The 21321-nt window shown below is 34.1% G+C and overlaps 3 protein-coding genes across 3 annotated transcripts in view; 2 read left to right on the top strand and 1 right to left on the bottom strand.

Moving 5' to 3' along the window:
• Positions 1-21285, top strand: part of LOC124633506 (neprilysin-4-like) — a 33264-nt gene extending 11979 nt beyond the window's left edge. Inside the window, exons 11-13 of the mRNA XM_047168752.1 lie at positions 19344-19528; positions 20061-20204; positions 20573-21285. Coding sequence (XP_047024708.1) covers positions 19344-19528; positions 20061-20204; positions 20573-20749 — 506 coding nt within the window. The 3' untranslated portion in view covers positions 20750-21285. The remainder of the gene's footprint in view (positions 1-19343; positions 19529-20060; positions 20205-20572) is intronic.
• Positions 496-4840, top strand: LOC124633507. The gene has a single exon (XM_047168754.1). It carries the CDS (start codon positions 1205-1207, stop codon positions 4715-4717), a length of 3513 nt encoding a protein of 1170 aa, XP_047024710.1. The 5' UTR covers positions 496-1204; the 3' UTR covers positions 4718-4840.
• On the bottom strand, positions 5221-17500 carry LOC124633509. Its single transcript, XM_047168757.1, has 4 exons — positions 16887-17500; positions 6074-6129; positions 5898-5997; positions 5221-5817 (listed from the first exon to the last, which is right to left on the bottom strand). The coding sequence occupies exons 3-4, from the start codon at positions 5991-5993 to the stop codon at positions 5434-5436; spliced, it is 480 nt and encodes a 159-aa protein (XP_047024713.1). The 5' UTR covers positions 5994-5997; positions 6074-6129; positions 16887-17500; the 3' UTR covers positions 5221-5433.
• Positions 21286-21321: the final 36 nt, after the last annotated feature.

Genomic DNA, 21321 nt, shown 5'->3' with positions numbered 1-21321 from the left:
AAGTAACTTCTGTCTGTTTATATCTACCTTATTTTGTACCGATTTCATGCAGCTAGTGATTTTCAGACAAAAATAATTTTAAATTGTTGCTATAGTATTTGACAGTTATATGTATACTAACAGTAAACTTTTATTGGAGTTTTTGCTATGCTTATAGTATTATAATTCAATTAATATATTTTCAGGACGACGCAGTGGAGCCTGTTAGAGCTGCTGCTCTAAGAAGTTATCTGGCACGGCGTGTGAGTTCCGGGTACACCCTGCAGCGTGATCCAACTCGCAGCGGTCAGTTTTATATAGAGCTACGTGTCTACAATAGCAAGGAAGCAGAGACACTTGCTGCTAATCGTTGGAAGCGAGCGCTTTTCACACTTCGCTCATCACATGATGACAGCGGTCCGGTATGGAAAGCTCTTACTGACTTAGTTAGCGCTGCTAAGCAAGAGTATGCAAAGATAAAACCTATATTATATCCTTCAAACGTTTTCTAAATTGCACTATGATATGTTAGTTTTTGTTTACTCTTGCTTTATATAGGAACTGAGAAGGTATTACCGGACTAGTTAATCCTGTATCCAAAATATAAAGTCTCGGTATATTGTAACAATCAAACGTTTTCTAATAACAGCAGCTTGTTATTCTATATTTTGTAGCTGCGATTATCTTATTTTTTATCATATATGTGTTTGTAGCACTTATCTGGTTCAGATTTGAATTTAGTATAGACCCCTTTTCCTGTATGATATGATATGTAATGTATTGTGTTATTACACAGGTCAAGCCAAACATTTATTAAACTCTGTATCTATTCTATTTCAATATTTCGAAAATTTTGAAGTCATAATAATTTACTTGTTTACACTGTTTACCTTTCTTACAGATCTAAACCAAAATATTACAAAAACTCTGATATTTCAATATTGCTCAGAAATCATGAAACACTGAAATTCAAATATCTAAAAATCCAGCATGTTAAATATTCATCATTTAAAATTAACTTTTACGCTGTTTAACTTTCTTACAGACCTAACCAAAAATTTGCAAAAATCTCTGATATTTCAATATTGCTCAGAAATCATGAAACTCTGAAATTCAAATATCCATACATTCTTTATACAACGAAATTTAAAAGTAAAAGCTCAAATTAATATAATATTCCAGTTATCGAGATTGACAAAGTATTAATATCGTGCTCTTTACAAAAATGAAATTCTGCCATAGTTGTCAGTTACATGTCTCAAAGTCAAAGTATTCATCACATAAGAAAAGTAACAAACATAAAACAAATTGTTTACTCCGTACTGAATACCAAAATGTTCAGCTGATAGCCAGTGCTTTCAAAGACAGAATAGCTAGCTACAAAATAAATCCTCAAAATAATGAAATAATAACACCCGAATTATTTTTATCTGATGTATTCAACACCATTTATAATTTATTACAGCCATTATTACAAAAACATAAATCATTAAAGATAAACTTTGAACTTTTTGTGCTATATTTACTTCCTAAGAATGAAGAACTATCTCTTAAGTCTTTTAATACTAAATATTCCATAATAAATCAGAGTACAGATATCATATCTTTATACAAAGATTGCACGCAACGATTAGTATGTAAATGCTTAGAGTTTGAATTATCAGAATCTGGTTGGACAATAGAGAAAATAAGTCATTTAGAAATGAATATTGCAAAATACAATCCTTTGAGAGCAGGAAGTTACATTGCTTTACCTTTGAGAATTAACAAAATGAAGGCATGTCTCAATATTCAGAATACGGATAACCATTGTTTTCTTTGGTGTATCATTGCTCATATGTATCCAGCTAAAAATAATCCTAATAGAGTTTCATCTTATCCGCATTATTCTAAGATCTTAAATACTAACGGAATGTCTTTCCCCCCAACATTTGAAGATATAAAATGGTTTGAAAAACATAATTTTAATATAAGTGTAAACATTTATGGTTTGGAAAAAAACAATACTATAACGGGACCATTATACAAAACTAAACTGCGAAAGTTAAATCATGTAAACTTATTATTTATTAGCAAGAATGGTAAGAATCATTTCTGCTTAATTAAAAACCTTGAAAAAATTGTTCGCAGTCAACTTACAAAACACAAATCTAGGATTCATCTATGTGAAGAATGTTTTTTATATTTTAAAACACAGGAAAAACTAAATAATCATAATTGTGGTAGATTGCAAACCATTCTTCCTGAAGAAAATAGTAAACTTAGTTTTTCAAATTATCAAAAAACTCAAAGAGTTCCAATCGTCATTTACGGAGATTTTGAAAGCTTATTACGTGAATATTCAGATAAAAGTAAAAGTCAGTATATTGAAAACATTCAAATTCATGAAGCCACTTGCTTTGCTTATTACATATGCTGTGAGTCTAACCCTGAATTAAATAATTTAATATCATATCGTGGTCCAAATTGTTCAAAAAAATTCGTTGAGTCAATTATCAACGACTCGCAAAGTTTATATCAAATTTTATCAATGCACAGACAAATGTTACCATTGACGAGTGAAGAATATCATTCCTTTAAAACTGCTGTGAAATGTCATATCTGTAAAAAAAAATTTGCATCTGATGATCATATTGTTCGTGATCATGATCATTTCACTGGTAAATATCGAGGGCCAGCTCATAATAAATGTAATCTAAATTCTAAATCATGTCATTTTATACCAGTTATATTTCATAATCTTTCTGGATATGACAGCCATTTATTTATCAATGAAATTTCTTCAGTATGTGGTTACATAAATTTAATTCCAAAAAACAAAGAAAAATATATTTCATTTAGTAAATTTGTGCCCCTGGATTCAAAAAACACTGTCCAACTAAAATTTATTGACTCTTTTAATTTTTTAAGTTCTAGTTTGGATAATTTAGCGAAAACTCTAAATGTCGCAGATTTTAAGCATTTAAAATCATTTTTCATTGATGAAGATTTACTAAGATTGTGTCTAAAAAAAGGTGTATATTGCTATGAATATATAAACTCTTGGAAAAAATATGAAGAAACACAATTACCTGATCGAAACAAATTCTATAGTAGACTCACATCCGAAACTGTATCAGAAGAAGATTATAATCATGCATTAACTGTATGGAATAAATTTCGCATAAATAATATAGGAGAATACACTGATTTATACCTAAAATGTGATGTGCTGTTATTATGTGACATTTTTGAAAAATTTAGATCCATGAGTTTAAAGCACTATGGGCTAGATCCTTGTCATTATGTTTCATCACCATCATTAAGTTGGGATGCTATGTTATTAATTACTCAAGTTGAATTGGACTTATTATCTGATATAGAAATGTATGAAATGCTAGAAAAAGGCGTCAGAGGAGGGTTAGCACAGTGCTCTTTAAGGTATGCAAAAGCTAATAACAAATACCTGCCAAATTATAATGAACAAGAACCTAATACTTTCCTAGCTTACTTAGATTGTGTTAATTTATATGGTTATGCTATGATGCAAAGTTTACCGGTCGGAAATTTTAGATTCCTTACGAATAGCGAAATTATCAAATTCAATATTAACTCTATTTCATCAGATAGTGATGAAGGTTATATACTTGAAGTAGATATTCATTATCCTTTTGTAATACACGATGAACATTCTGATCTACCATTTGCAGCAGAAAAAATAATTCCTCCTATGCCATGCTCCAGTAAAACTAATAAATTAATAGCTAATCTTTATGATAAATATAAATATGTTATACATTATATTCATTTGCAAGAGTGCATAAAAAATGGTATCGTAGTGTTAAAAATTCATAGAATACTTTCATTTACACAAAAAAAGATCTTAGAACCATATATAAATTTAAATACTCGACTCAGACAGGAAGCGACTTCAGATTTTGAAAGGGATTTTTTTAAAAAGCAAAATAATTCAATATTTGGGAAAACTATTGAAAATAAAAGAAAACAAGTTGATGTTAAGTTAGTTAATTTATGGAAAGATGACTTCAATAAAACTAACAAAATTAATGGTGCTGAAAAGTTCATAGGCGCTCCCAATTTCAAAAACCTTGCTATAATTTCTGAAAATCTTGTTGCTATTCAGTTACAGCCAGCAAAAGTAGTTTTAGACCGACCAATATATATGGGCTTTACGATACTGGAACTAGCAAAGAGTCACCTATATAATTTTCATTATTCCATAATGAAAAAAATATACAAAAATAACATTAAATTATGTTATACCGATACCGACAGTCTCTTGTATTTAATACGTACCAAAGATTTCTATGAAGACATGAAAAATAATATTCAATACTTTGATACAAGTAATTTTAAGATTAACAATATTTATGGGATACCACATTGCAATAAACAGATACCTGGTTTCTTTAAGGATGAAATGGGCGGAGATGTCATATCAGAGTTTATTGGTTTAAGAGCTAAGCTGTACTGTATTAATACGCTGAGCGATATAGTTAAGAAAGCCAAAGGTGTAAAAAAATCTGTTTCAAAAAAAATTACCATAAACAAATATAAAAGTGCATTAAATTGTAATATCAATTTTAGATACCCTATGTTTGTTATACGATCTAAAAATCATAAGCTTTACACACAAAGAATCAATAAAGTGGTACTTGATGGGAATGATGACAAACGTCAAATTAAAAAAAATAATGCTTTTACTTTACCATGGGGTCATTATAGTTCCCTATTCTAATCTGAACCAAAAATTTATTACTATTTTTTTTTTAATAGGATAATTATATTATTATTTTTTGTAATAAAATTAAGTCATAATGTATTTTTTATTTTTGAAATGAAATAAATATTTTGTATTCAACTGATTTGTGTTTAATTGTTATTGATACATACCTATTTATCTCGAATATAGAAGCTGTGATATCCTAGTGGTGAGACCGTGGAACAGTCGAAGGTTTCGATTTCGAACCCAAGGCACACGCTGACTTTTCGCGTGTTCTGTTTATTTTATAAAATAAATATCACAGTTTCAGTGTTTTGGAAAGTAAGTAAAAATTTGGGTCATGGGCCTGATCTCTCTCCGGCCGTCAGATTGGGGCTGTGAGAGTAAGAGAACAGAGACTGCACCTTGTTTAGTGGCTCTAGCCGCTGTGGCCGAAATCAGTCATTAGGACAACTTTTATTTCGATTTAACTGAATAATTAAAAAAGTATAATTAAATAATTTATTTTAATTTTCACAATAAATATACAAAGGGACCAGTCACTAAGTACTAAAAAATAAACTATTAATAAAACTAAATAACAAACTATTTCTGTACTACTAAAAAGTGAACTACTATACTAAACTTAGGGCTATTATTTTAATTACAAATTAAAATGTACATTGTAAAGTATTATTTACAAGCTAATAAACAAAAAGTCTTATTCTTTATCTACAACTAAACATACACATCTATTTGCTTAATTTCTTTACAATTTTACCAACTAAATATTCAGTTTCAGTCATAATATCATCATATTCACTAGTCACTAAATACTGCACATTCACACTTGCATCTTCAGGATTAGATGATATTTCATCCATATTGCCACCGTCCAAGTCATAAATTATAATTTTTATTACGCGTTGCGCACGATCCGATTCTTTACGCATGATAAAAGATTTAGTTTTCAAAGATTTTGATTTAACTTTCCTCTTCTTTAATGTTTGTCTCTTTGCTTTTTCAAGACGATATTCCTCTTGTGCTGCTGCTGCTACTTCAGCATACCAACTCTCCCTATCTTGGGCAAAATTAAAAGGATGAGTTATAGGATCATTGATGTCGTCCATCGTGTTCTGAAAAAAAAAACTTTATAAGTGAATGGCAGCAATTAACAATAATATTTAATAATAATGAAAACTCTCATTTTACTCACTTGTAAATTTATTCCCTCCGAATCGTTATTCAATGACGAAGTTCTGTTAGGATCCATAATATTAAAATCCGGACTGTAGCATGGTGATCTCGACATGATTCTGAAATTAATAACAAGATTGTCATAAATGAAATTAAAAGTATAAGACAAGTTAAATATTATTGGAAAATACTTACCTCAAAATAACTAAATTGTAAACAAAGGACCAGTTGACTCAAACTACAGCTGCAGACTGAAAAATATTTAAGACGTTAGTCATGTTAGATACACATTTTATAATTTAAAAATTAATGTCTCAAATAACATAATTGATGCTTGTGGTATTTTAATGATTTATCTTATAAAAAGTAAAAGTACAAGTCTAAACCTGTCAACTGTAATGTGTTTTATGGATGCCCTAACTGTCTGACGTAAACGCCATCTCCAACAACTTAGAAACTCTGAACAAACTTGGACTTGTTCTTGTACTCAATGTATTTTGGGGTAAATTACTAGATATAAATATTTAGGCTGCCTATTCATTGCGGCAATCGGTATGATGAAGTTGATCAAGCAACCCATATCTCTGAAAGTTAATAATATCGATTTTAATGAATCTTCTCGCTCAATCAGACACAGTGCTTTATTGCCTAATACGATTCGATGTATAATATGCGGTCCTTCCAATTGTGGTAAAACTAATGCCATGATTAGTTTACTGGTACATGAAAATGGTTTAAAATTTCAAAATCTTTATCTTTACTCGAAAACTTCTTTTCAATCAAAATATCGTTTCTTGACCGAAGTATTAAAAAGAGTGCCGCAGATTAAGTTTTACGAGTTCAATGATGATAAAGATGTAATTTCTCCGAGTGAAGCTTTAGCAAATTCTGTATTTATTTTTGATGATGTTGCATGTGAAAATCAAATAAATATCCGCAATTATTTCTGTATGGGTAGACATAAACAAATAGACTGTTTCTATTTATCTCAAACTTATTCTAAAATTCCGAAGCAATTGTTACGTGACAATGTTAATTTTCTTATTATTTTCAAACAAGATGATGTAAATTTAAAGCATATTTATGAAGAGAATGTTAGTTCTGATTTACAATGGAAAGAGTTTAGAAATCTTTGTCAAACTGTTTGGAGTAAACCTTATAATTTTCTACTTATTAATAAAGAATCGTCATTAAATAACGGAAGGTACAGACAGAATTTTGATATGTTTTTTAATTTTGACTGACTGTTTATATGTACATTTAAGCAATTAACATGCAAAATCAAATTCAGTATAATTTGTTCTTTAGCGTAATACAGTTGTTATGATAGGTACAACATGGAGAAAAATATTAAAATAGAATTAATGAAGTCTGTAGACTCCATAAAGAATAAAATAAAACAAATGAAAAACCAGGAACACTCAATGAACTTGTCACTTGACAAAATGTTAAAACCTGTCACAGATCCCCTTAAAACCCTAGTCGATTCGAAAAAAACAATAGAAAAAATACAAAATTTAGAAAATACTCACTCTAATTTTGAAGAAATGGAATTGGATGACATTAATACTAGCTCATCTACAAAGTTTGAAGAATGCTGCGAACCAGAACTGAATTCTAAACAGTTCGTTAAAAAGTCTCCCCAGACAGAATTACTGGATGATTTAGAAATATCATTAGAGGGCAGTGATATCCATGATATTTATGATGGGGTAAATATACCATTTGGATTAAGGAGTGCAAACAAAAAATTACTAATGGGTAATTCAATAGTTTCATTTTCTAAAATAGATAGTGTGAATGATGATAATGTCATTTTAATTAAAGTTGGCGACAAAAGCTACAATTTAACCCCTGGTTTAAAAGAACTTTTACTTCGAAGAAAACCTGATTTGAAACTAATATCGAGCAAAGATAAACTTGTCTATAAAGATATGTTGCATTATACAAATGCACATAAGAGAGATTTCAATCCTAATGGACAAATTAGAGGCGATAAAGGTATAAAATATCGTGAAATAATTAAACCATTGTTTTCTGAATCGTTAAACAATAATACTATCACTAAATTTGGAGGAAGCTTACCAACGCTAAAGACATACAAACATAACACGGACTTGATATATTGGGATGATCCTAACGAATTGGTTGACAGATTGAAACTATTAATTGCTTCCCGAGATGCTGGTAATACAAACCATGATAATGAAATTTTATCAATAATCGAAGAATTAAAAGAAGTTGATATAATTAAACCATAAATAGTCATAATAATATGCTTTTTATTCAGTATAATAGCTGAGTTTAAGACAAGTATACCTACTGAATTGTGAACATGAGCAAAGCTGATGTGGTAAACGAAATTCATAAAAATGCAAGGGTGAACTATCCACGAAGACATGTTATCATGAAAGATATAGATGACTTGTGGCAAGCAGACTTAATTGATATGCAATCAATTTCAAAAGAAAATAAAAATTACAGATATATTCTTGTCGTTATTGATACATTTTCGAAATATGCTTGGGCCTTTCCTATGAGAAGTAAAACCAAAGAAGATTTGTGTAACTCTTTCAAAACTTTGTTGAATAAAGGACGTGTTCCTAAAAATCTACAAACGGATAATGGAGCAGAATTTTATAATAACAAATTTCAGAAGCTTATGAAATCATATAATATTAACCATTATTCAACCTTCTCAACAAAAAAGGCTTCAATAGTTGAACGATTTATCAGGACATTGAAATCTAAAGTTTATAAGGAATTTAGTTTAAATGGCAATTACAATTGGATAAATAATATCCTAAATGATGTTATTTACAAATACAATCACACTCGCCATCGCACTATTAATGAAATTCCTGCTAATGTGGACAATATTAATAAAAAAATGATATTAGAAAGGTATTTAAAGTTGCTAAAAAAATATAATTTAAACAGCAAGTACAAAGTAGGTGATAATGTGCGTATCAGTAAATACAAAGGAACATTTGAAAAAGGTTACACTCCCAACTGGTCAACGGAAATATTTAAAATTCGTAAAATACAAAAAACAGCTCCCATAACCTACTTAATTGAAGATACTATCAGAGGTCGCCCTATTTTAGGTGCATTTTACACCCAAGAACTTCAAAAAACAAAACATCCCGATATTTATCTAGTTGAGAAAGTTCTTAGAAGAAAAGGTAACAGAGTTTTAGTAAAATGGTTAGGTTTGTCTTCAGCTGAAAGCAGTTGGATTGATAAATCGAATGTAATATTATAAATAATATTAATAACAAACTGGAATCGATAACTATTTATTAAATTATTTTAAACTGGAATCATCAGTCGTATAATGTGTTTTGGAGAGAGTAGTCTTCTCAATTGGCTTATTAATAATTTACCATTTGAATTACACTTACCAGGATATAATTACTGTGGTCCTGGTACTAAATTAATAAAAAGACTAGCAAAAGGAGATAACGGTGTAAATAAGTTGGACGAATATTGCAAAGATCACGATATTGCATATCACAAGTCATCAAACTTGAAAGATCGACATAAGGCTGATTTAATTTTGTTAAAAATGGCGAAACAGCGAGCGGTTGCTTCCGATGCCAGTACAGGCGAAAAACTCGCAGCACGCTTAGTAAGTAAGGCTATGTCGGCAAAAATTAAAACTGGTTCTGGTTTGAGGAAAAAGCGTTCTCCAAAAGTTACATCTGGAAAAGGATTAAAAAGTAAATTAAAAACTGTTATTACAAAAGCGAAAAGACACATAAAAAAATTAAAACCTAAGAGCAAGAAAATGGCTATAGAATTAGCTATTGCTGCTACCAGAGAATTAGCTGATGATTCATCGATTAAGCTCCCTCGTGTTATTCCTATTCCAAAAACTGGGGGAGTACTACCTCTGATTCCTATTTTTGCGGGATTATCAGCAGCGGGAGCTTTAGCAGGCGGTGCAGCGGGTATTGCCAAAACCATAAATGAATTCAAAATGGCTAAAAAACTGTATGAGGAATCGAGAAGACACAATGAAAAAATGGAAGCTTTATGTATTGGGAAAGGACTACATCTTAAACCACATAAGGACGGTCTTGGAATTTTCGTGTCAAAAGAAAAAAACTAAAATATCGGCTACCCAAAAGGGCCTTAACTAACTTTGACATTTTAAAGTATGGAAATAGAATTCCTTATTTCAGAGGTGTCTTTATGAGAGATGAGCTCCCTAAATATCCATATAAAAAGGAATGTGGAGTTATTAATTTAGATAGTTCTAAAAACCCTGGTTCTCATTGGGTAGCCTATGCAAAATGTAATGATTATGTTGAGTATTTCGACAGTTATGGAAATCTTAAACCTCCAAAGGAGTTTATAAAATATGTAGGTTCTAAAATTCAATATAATTATGAAAACATACAACGTGATCACCCATTCAACTGTGGTCATCTATGTTTAAATTTCTTAAACAAGTTTTGGTATAATCAAGAAATAAAATAAACAGGATCATTGTAAAGAGTTCAGTATGCAAGCATGTCTACTACGGTTACCATCTCTGGAAATAAATCAGAATTGGTCTCGTATTTTCAACCACCTCTTCATTTATCTGATCAATACGAGTGCGGTTTACTATACTTTTCAGTATTAAAAACAAGACCGAATGTGCCCGCTATTAACAGCAGTTCAACAGCTGTAATCAGAATCGAATGTGATCTTGTGCACGGTTCATATCACAACGGATTACCGACTCATTTTATTCATGAATTCGTATCTGATACTGCTTCAAGTCACGGCTACACAGAAATACCCCAGAACGTTATTTACTTCCCAGTGAACAAAAATATAATTTCATCTATATCTGTTAAGATTGTTGATCAATTTGGTAACTGTATTAACTTTGGTGAAGAACATATTCAATTACGTCTTCATTTAAGAAAAACAAAATGATAGTATATTATAAAAACACTCCTATGAAAATCAAACGTCTTATTCCATCTACGACCGTTAAGGTGCATAGACGTAAGAAAAAAGTGAAGAAATTGAGTGAAGCAAATAAAGCTTTTCTTAAAGCTCTAGGTTTTAAAGTATGAATATACTACAAATTACTGAATTACCTCACTTCGATAGTTCGATTGAAAGCTATGAAGTCCACACATACAATCCCTACACTAACAGCTTTAGAGAAAACGATGAAATCAGAATTCCCATACACCAACAAGACATATACGTGTTACCATCAGCCAGTTCAATTTACGTCGAGGGTCAAGCAAAGTTCTTCGACAAAGATGGAAAACCGATTAAAAAAAATATTACGTTCAGTAACAACCCTGTTATGTTTTTGTTTCAAGATATCAGATACGAAATAAATGGCATTGAAATAGATCGCATTAAAAATTCTGGAATAACGTCGACATTAAAGTCATACGTTTCAATGAATGATGGAGAAAATAAAGTTGCTGCTTTGTGGGGTTGGAACCTAGATGGATTCAAAAGTGATGGTCATTTTAGTGCTATTGTACCTCTTAATAAGATTTTAGGCTTTGCGGAGGATTACAATAAAATTGTGATAAATTGTAAACATGAACTTATTTTGAATAGAAGTAACTCTAACTTAAACAGTATCTTAGCAACTGATGATATTGCACATTTTCAAATAGACATACAAAGATTGCAATGGCGTGTACCACATATAAAAGTGTCAGACCGGGAACGACTGACACTACTCAAACACTTGGAAAGAGATAAACCTATTCAAATAGCGTTTCGAAATTGGGATTTATATGAGTATCCTTTGCTCCCTAAAACTACAAAACATTCTTGGTCAGTTAAGACTGCATCGCAATTAGAGAAACCTCGATATGTAATTTTTTGCTTGCAAACCAACAGAAAAAATAATAAAATCAAAGATAGTTCTCTGTTTGATCACTGCGGGGTTACTAACGTAACACTATTTCTGAATTCACAGTATTATCCCTACGAGCCTCTAAGCTTAAATTTTTCTGAGAACAAATACAATATATTGTATGAAATGTATGTGAAATTTCGTCAGTCGTATTACAATTGTCCTGCAGACCCCTTGCTTAATTTGATCGATTTTAAGGAGAAGGCTCCTCTCTTTATTATAGACTGTTCAAGACAAAACGATAGTTTGAAAACAGGCCCCGTAGATGTACGGCTGGAGATTGAATGTTCAGCGCCAATACCAGATAATACAACTGGATATTGTTTAATTATTAACGATCGACTCGTGGAATATAAACCTTTAAGTAATATAGTACGCAGATTATCATGACAGCCATCGTAGATGTTCAAGGTTTTAAAACAGAAACAAATGAATTTATCATTAAAGAATTTGCTGTATTATTGAATAACAAAATTCAGGTGTTTTTAATTAAGCCGCCATTTCCATTTTACGATTTGACGAAACCAGAAAAACGACAAGTCAGTTGGATTGAACATAATAGAAAAATATACTGGAGAGATGGATTTATACCCTATTCAAATCATCAGAATTTGATTGTAGATATTTTAAAAGATAAAAGTGTTTACACCAAAGGTTTAGAAAAAGTGTTGTGGTTAAAAAATATTTTGAATAATAATAATATAAATAATTTAGAAGATGAAGGTTGTCCTAATTTTTTAAGCTTGTACAATAAATATGTGAACGAAGGTCGACTTGGGAGAGGGTGATTAATTAAAACACTGGGATACTAATTAAGCGCGTATAATAAAGTAAACCACAGTGCTTGCTGCTCACACCAAAAAATTAAATTCTCCGACATCCATACTATCGCCGGTAACGAAACCATAGCGCGATTCAGAAAGTAACAACGCCATCTATCGCGGTTATGTGTAAACTTTTAACTTTTATATCCCATATTGATCGCGCTATGATTCCGTTGACCTATAATTACGTAGACATTCCGCCCACCAAGGACATTATGACGAATGTCCTTCATCCGACTCTCTTGCCTTTAACATTCTCATGCATGTTTAGTACAGCTATGAAAAAAAACACAATTTTGCTTCTTAATACTAAATACAACTACTCACTAAACTGTTACATTATTACCTTACAATATTTAAAATCCTTAAAAACTACTTAATTAAATCTTTGCATTAATCTGCTACAGGTAATACACACACCTTTGACGTAGGTCTTTTTATGGTGGACAATTTTGTCCTTATTGTGACTACACGTGTTAACCCATCTGAACCCGGATGCTTGCCTTCCACTCTGCCCAACAACCATCTGCCAGGAGGCATATTGTCCTCCTTGATTAGTACTACATCCCCCACAGATGGCTCGGGCGTTTGATTTTGCCATTTGTGTCTTTGTAAAAATTGGTGAAGGTAATCGTGCGACCATCTTCGCCAAAACTCCTGCATCATTTTTTGAAGCAGATGCCATCGTCTTAAGCTGCTAACATTTGACCTTTCATAATTTGAATCGGGCGGTAAAACTAGAGGCTCCCCTACTAGAAAATGACCTGGAGTCAAAATGGTCAATTTATCCTGATCCTCAACATAAGACAATGGTCTCGAATTAAGGCATGCCTCAATTTGAGCTAACACCGTCGTAATCTCTTCAAAGGTCAGAGTTGAATTGCCAATCACTCTCTTAAGGTGATGCTTCGTGGATCTTACCCCTGCTTCCCAAAGTCCTCCAAAATTGGGGGACTGAGGGGGGATAAAATGCCACTCCGTACCGTTGTTCCCTAGTTCATCTGCTAATTCGGGATTACATGCTGACCTTTCTTCATTGAATAAATGAAGTAACTCGCGCGCGGCGCCTACAAAATTGGTCCCGTTGTCACTGTGTAGTTCCGCACATCGTCCCCGTCTAGCCACAAATCGCCTGAAAGCCGCCAAAAAACCCTTTGTGCTTAAATCGCTTACGGCTTCCAAATGAACCGCACGTGTAACCATACATACAAACAACGCTATATAGCCCTTGTAAGACTTATTTCCGCGACCCTTGGATACTCTAATACTTATAGGGCCCGCGTAATCTACCCCGCTTCGTAGAAAAGGTTTAGCAGGTGTTGCCCGAGAGGATGGTAACTGTCCCATAAGTTGCGTTCTGACCTTGGCTGTGTATCGGATACACTTCACACAGCTTCCCGCATATCTTTTTGCCAACGCCTTAATGCCAATAATCCAGTATTTTGACCGTAAGTATGTGATCATTAATTGCGGACCACCGTGCATTGTTTTCTCATGTGCGTCCGTTATTAAAAGTTTAGTTAGAAATGATTCCCTAGGTATTAAGATGGGATGCACTCTTTCATAATTTAATTGAGACATCTCAAGTCTACCTCCTACTCTAATTATTCCCTTCGGATCTAAAAATATATTTAATGAATTTAGTTTTGAGTTTTTCTTTCCTACCTTATTGCTTTTTAATTTTTCTAATTCATTTGCAAATTCTTCTTCCTGGCATCTTTTAATACATATTTCTGTTGCGTTCTCTAATTCCTGTGTAGATAACGACCCTTTAACCCTATCTAATACTCCATTTTTTCGCAAGTTCAAGAATCTACGACAATAAGCTATGACGCGAATCATTCTTGATAACGTTGAGAATCGGTTCCAAAATGAAAGATCTAAAGTACTCGTATGCACCTTGATTTCTTCTAAATGTGTGACAAGCTGTTTAGGTCTTTTAGCTTCAAATACCGGTTCCTTTAGGAAATTTGGGCCTTCCCACCAGAGAGAAACCCTTGAAAGTTCTGACGGACATATCCCACGTGAAGCACAATCTGCTGGATTTTGTTTCGATGCTACATGAGCCCAATGGTGTGTATCTAAATTGCTCAAAATCTCCGAAACTCTGTTAGCAACGAAAGTCTTCCAACGACTCGGGTGACTATTCAACCAAGCCAATACTACTTCGCTATCTGTGAACGCGTAAAGATTCTCCTTTTGTATATTCATGACATCAGCAACCTCCAAAATAAGCTTGGTTAAAAGTACTGCCCCGCAAAGCTCGAGTCTAGGAATCGACACTTGCTTTACAGGTGCGACCTTCGTTTTGGAAGCTATTAAAGAAACGTGTATAACGCCCATTTCATCAACCACTCTAAGGTATACAACTGCCGCGTATGCTAACTTAGAAGCATCCGAAAACCCGTATAACTCTTGTTTTACCTTCTTTCCCGTGTTCAACCAACGTGGTATTTTTAAATCAACTAAAGAAGGTAAGTTTTCACGGTAAGTAACCCATTCTTTTAATAAATTCTTTGGAACTTCTTCATCCCACTGCAACCCTGCTAACCACAGCTTTTGAATCAACGTTTTTGCTACTATTATGCTTGGTGCTAACCAACCCAATGGATCAAACAATCGAGCAATATCCGCAATAATTTTCCTTTTTGTTACAGGTCCAGCTAATGGCTTAAGCTCCAGAGAGTATTGAAAGCAATCGTCGCGCGCATTCCATTTAAGTCCTAAGATTTTTGTTAATTCATCTATTTTTATCTGTAAAGCTTCATCATTTCCATCTCTAATTTTATTTAATAATTCTTGACAATTGCTTTTCCATTTTTGTAATTCAAATCCGCCTTTACCTAGAATTTTGGTTATTTCCGTATAAATCTTAAACGCATCTTCTTTACTTTCAGCTCCTGACATTAAATCATCCATATAAAAATCATTTACAATGATTTTAGCCATATCTAAATTATCGCCGCATTCATCAACTGCAAGCTGTTGAAGAGCCTTCACAGCTAAGTATGGTGCCGAGGCTGTACCGAATGTAACCGTTATCAATTCATACTCCTTTGTTTCCTTTTCAGGACTATCCCGCCAAAGTATTCGTTGTAATGGAGTATCTTGCCTATTAACTAAAACTTGTCGGTACATTTTTACTATATCAGACACTATACAAATTCGATGTACCCTCCAGCGCATAATGATATGACGAAGCTCGTCTTGTAAAGACGGACCAACCATTAGATCATCGTTTAGTGACCGCCCGTTGCTATACTTACAGGAAGCATCAAATACAACACGCACCTTTGTTGTTTCTTTATCCTCACGGATGACAGCGTGATGAGGTAAGTAAACACCCTTTATATTATCCCTATCTGATACTTCTACCATGTGGTTGAGACTTAAATATTCTTGTATCACCTTAGCGTACTCGACCTTTAATTTATCATTTTTTGCTAACCTTGCTTCTAACCCTTTAAGTCTTTTTTCAGCTACCCCCTTGGATTCAACGCCCCTATCGACCAGGTTTGTGTCCCGTAACGGCAACCTTACTACATACCTGCCGTCCTTATCCCTTGTCGTCGTCGTTTTAAATAGTTCTTCACATTTGGTTTTTCTTATTAGCTCTTTCAGAGTACTTTTAAATTGCACATATAATTCCTCTACCTCGTCGTAAACACAATCTTTATGATATTTAGAGCTGTACAGATCTGATTTTTTAACTTCGCTTATTATTTTAACATGTGTACTTTGGAAAAGTTGCCATAGTTGTTCTAAACTTTCTAAGCGTGTTTCAATATACGAGATAGTGAGTCGATCTTTTGGGCATTTTTTAAAGTTAATCATAGCCTTATCAATTTTGATTTTTACGTCCTCTTGGATATCCATAAACGAATCCATTTTGTAAACACAATATTATACGTAGACACACACAAATAATGAGAAATAACACAAATAATGAAAAATAACACAAATAATGAAATCTAAATACTACAGCACAAATAACAAAGAGTGGAAGAATATAATATTGTTCTAATACTATTAATAACTTAATGTCCACTAACTTATCAGTTATCTTCTCGCACTTGTTCCGAACACAAACTTAAATTCCAACGAAAATTTTACAAGTCTTTTTGAGTTCAATTTCTATACAAATTCGGGCATAGGTTCCCCGTCCAAACCACTTATTCTTAAAAAATATTACAAGTCCAAAATCACATACAAATTCTAAGTTATTTTTCCAATAAAGTTCAAATCTAATGCACTTTTCTATTAGATTCTTCCAGAATAAGATTGAAAAAGTACTCACGATTTTTTTTCACCAAACACTCACTGACACTGATGACGTCACGTCGCGATGTACTACGCCACACCAGTGGCGCCCCCTGTGACCGCGCCCTGCACCTTCCTGCTCTCCTCCCTTGCCTCGTCCCTCCGGCTGCTGCTGTCACCAGTAGTGCTGCACCACGCTCCACTGGATGCACCCTGCGCCAACCGGTCTTCCACCTCCAGCTCCGGGTACCTCTCACCTGGTACCCACTGAAGGGCTGCTCTGGACAGCGATCCACTGCCCAGTATCGAAGCGTAGGGTGGTAGTTTCTACCACCTCCGGAACCCGCCACAACACTCGCGGCCAACCCGACTCCGAAGGACCATGAACGAAGGTCGACTTGGGAGAGGGTGATTAATTAAAACACTGGGATACTAATTAAGCGCGTATAATAAAGTAAACCACAGTGCTTGCTGCTCACACCAAAAAATTAAATTCTCCGACATCCATACTATCGCCGGTAACGAAACCATAGCGCGATTCAGAAAGTAACAACGCCATCTATCGCGGTTATGTGTAAACTTTTAACTTTTATATCCCATATTGATCGCGCTATGATTCCGTTGACCTATAATTACGTAGACAATATGAACATTCTCATGATGTCTATAGTTGTATTTATCATAATAAAATATGTGCTTTAAAAAATGTAATATGTTTAAATAAATGGTGTATAGATAATAAATTTTTTAAATAAATATTTGCTTGTTTAATTTTCAAATGTTCTATCCCTACCAATCCCATCAAATGTTAATCATTATAAATTGCTGGCTACAGCAGTACGATATCATTTCATTTTTATCTGTATCTGTATGAAGAACTATATAGTGAGTGAACAGACCATGTCTCAAAATAAATGTAGCCCTCGTTATGACATCTATAATACGTATAAAATGCGTGAAATTTCGTTTAGACATTATTGGGCAACGGCTAATTCAAGGAGAAGGTTGGTGATGGAAATGGCTGAAGCCGGATTTTTTTATTTTGGAAACGGTGTAAATGATAAAGCAGCATGTTTCTCATGTGGAGGTGTTATAGAAGATTGGGAGATTTACGACGATCCTTGGATGCAACATGCTATACATTTTCCTCAATGTTTTTATTTGAATGCTGTGAAAGGAATATATTATATTAATAACTGTCTGAAACAATTACTATATTAGAATATGCGCTATTGCATTGTGTTCTGAGTTGGATCATATCTACCCTATTAGTATATTTATGTATACGATGCCACATTGCACTTGAAATAGATCAATCTGGATCAACAATATCTATGTTATAAATCATAATGTCGGTGGTCTGATTAGTCACCGCTCGATAAAAATAATTGGGGATTCTGGGATCATGCAGTTCGAGCGAAGCGAGAACAAATGATTCCAGAATCCCCAATTATACCCTACTCACGCTCGCCTCGATCAAATCGACTAGTTTTATGTTGGCAGTAATTTTCTTCCTAAAAAAAAATCGATCATATCATACTCCATTGCGACGGTGACTACGTCTGTGTTGCGCGATTTCTAAATAAGACTGACAGAAGATTCCGCCTCGGACATAGCTTCATCGAAAATTGCCGCTGCGTGCGCCGCCGCGATAAACGCCGCGTGGGACGCGTCGGTACCATCCGCGGGCTCGGCTGCAAAAAACGCCAATAATTCAAACAAACGCGTCTAAAATCGCTTCTCCGTAAACGCACTCATACAACGCCATATATTTGAATTCAGTGCGGGCCGCGCCGCTCAACGCAACGCGCGACGCCCCGCGTCTCCGTAAATGAGGCCTTATTCTGATTCTAAATTATAAATTAAATTATATTACTGACAAGTACCATTTTTTCTAAATTATATTACTGACAAGTACCATTTTTATTCAAATACATCCAGTTTTTAAAGTACCATCATCGCATATCCCCAAACTCTGGTGTTTATAATATTAATTGGATATGATTATATATTTTAGAATAGAATAGAATATCCATAAAACATGGTATACAAGAAGGTAACGAACATACATGTTTTGCTTAATACATAAGCGTGCAAATTTTATATGCATAACAATACAATAAGTAATAAGTTATCTAATATTATGCTCTAGGAATTCTTTGACACTTTGTAAAAACTATTAGTAGACAACCATTTATATAATTATCTATATACATATTTTTGTTTATTATCCCTACTAATATTATAAATGCGAAAGTAACTCTGCCTGTCTGTCTGTTACGCTTTCACGTCTAAACCACTTAACTGATTTTAATGAAACTTGGTACAGATATAGAGTTGACCTTGAGTTTTCATCCCAGACTTTTGAAGAGTTCCTTTGGAAACGCGATATAACCGAACTCGACGCAGGCGAAGCCGCGGGCATAAGCCAGTTATATATATTTTTTATTGATATGTATATTACTACTATTAAGCTCTAATATAACATTTACAGGCCACGAAATAACCCACGGGTTCGACGACAAAGGCCGTCTGTTCGACTGTGACGGCAACCTGCACCGCTGGTGGTCAGACACCGCGATAGAATCCTTCCACAGACGAGCACAGTGCCTCATAGATCAGTACGGACAGTATGTGGTGCCTGAAGTCAATATGAAGCTCGATGGTGTTAATACTCAGGTGAGAAGGAAAAGTATTTTAGGAGGTGATAACGAAATGGTTAAGGTTGCCGGGAAGCAGTGGATGATGGTTGGCCAAAAACTGCGAAAAATGGCGAACCTTAGATGAGGCCTTTGTTCAAGCAGTGGACAAATAAAAGGAAAAGCCTTGCGGTTGTAACGACGATGCCATAGCGTTAACATGGTTCTGGCAGATATATGGGTTACGGGATGGTTATGCTAACGTGTTTTAGTGGGGATGAACGTTTTCAATGGATAACTATCTTTGTCTTAAGAGTTCCCTCCTACCTGGAAAAGGACGTTCAGCAGCCAGACAGCTCTTTTATTCCTAGATATTAAAAAAATGAATCCTATTAGTATGAGTATTTTCTTGAAACCAAGTCACAGAGCTCAGAGAAAACGTCACAGTATAATTATGGAAAAATCTTCTGTACCCAGCTTCAGCTTGGAAGCCGACCCTAGTTGGGAAAAACGCAAATGCCTCATTTATCATGCAATTGTTTATTTTAGTTACATTGATGACCATATTCCAGGGTGAGAACATAGCCGACAACGGCGGTGTGAAGCAAGCGTTTCGCGCCTACTTGCACTGGGTGCAAAAACACGGCGTGGCGGGTGAAACTCTGCCGGGACTCAACCATACACACACGCAACTATTCTTCCTCAACTTCGCTCAGGTTTGAAACATTTATCAGTTATTGCATCTTGTATAATATTTATAGAAGAACTAGCTTCCGACAGTGGTTTAAATCGCGTCCTGAGATATTTGCTTCCCGTAAGCCGGACGGTGACAAAAACTATCCTGTCCTTCTCCTGGGTCTAAGCTACCTCCCCACTAATTTTCAGCTTTATCGGTCCAGCCGTTCACGCGTGATGGCGTGACCAAGAGGTATAGGGATTCATCCTTGAATTAACATTTAGGGATTATTTTTGCTCAAATAATCAATTGCTTCACAAGTATAACTTACTGGTTATAAATAACTTAAATACCTCAACAGTCAAATTATCTGTACCTTTTCATCCATAACAACTTCGTAATACCCAGGTATGGTGCGGTGCAATGCGACCAGAAGCTATGCGCAACAAGCTAAAGACAGCCGTCCACTCTCCGGGCAGATTCCGAGTCATCGGCACTCTGTCGAATTCACACGACTTTGCGAGAGAATTCCGATGTCCTCCCGGGTCGCCTATGAATCCTACTCACAAGTGTACGGTTTGGTAATAGTGTATTGAAGCTCGTCAAGAGACTTCGTTAAAAAAATAGAGAAGAAAATATACATATCTGAAGGGTCTCATCGAGGTATCATCAGCGTTTTCTCCGTTTTTTAATGTGTTCGTGAAAACTCACTGAACGAACTGTTTGCGTTTTTTAAACCCAAATCATCATCATTAATTTAAGAGCCCAGCTCTTGTCGGTGCAGCTCCTTCCTTTTACACCTATCTAGCGCAAACTCTTGAACTTCCTTATACGTCACAACCTTCACCTTTTCTTTAATTTGCTTGATGTAGCTATATCTTGGACGACCCCTTCCTCTCTTTCCTTCGACCTTTCAATAAACCCATTAAACCCAAATACTCAATAATATTTATGAGCTGTTATTATGAACTCTAGAATAGCACCAAAGTCAATTGTGATATTAATATTTTTAGCTATTTGTATTTTGTTACTGAACTTTAGTATTATTTAGTAGTTGTACGTTTTATAGGTTTTACCTGTATTTGTAAGCACTTTTATGAGAATAGGTTTTCGTATTTGGAATAGAAGATTTTTAAGTTATTTTGATTTTGATTTCC

The sequence above is a fragment of the Helicoverpa zea genome, chromosome 9, assembly GCF_022581195.2.
Source record: "Helicoverpa zea isolate HzStark_Cry1AcR chromosome 9, ilHelZeax1.1, whole genome shotgun sequence".
Classification (NCBI taxonomy): domain Eukaryota; kingdom Metazoa; phylum Arthropoda; class Insecta; order Lepidoptera; family Noctuidae; genus Helicoverpa; species Helicoverpa zea.
Note: the sequence above shows the minus strand (reverse complement) of the source record. Positions and strands in the feature narration are given on the sequence as shown.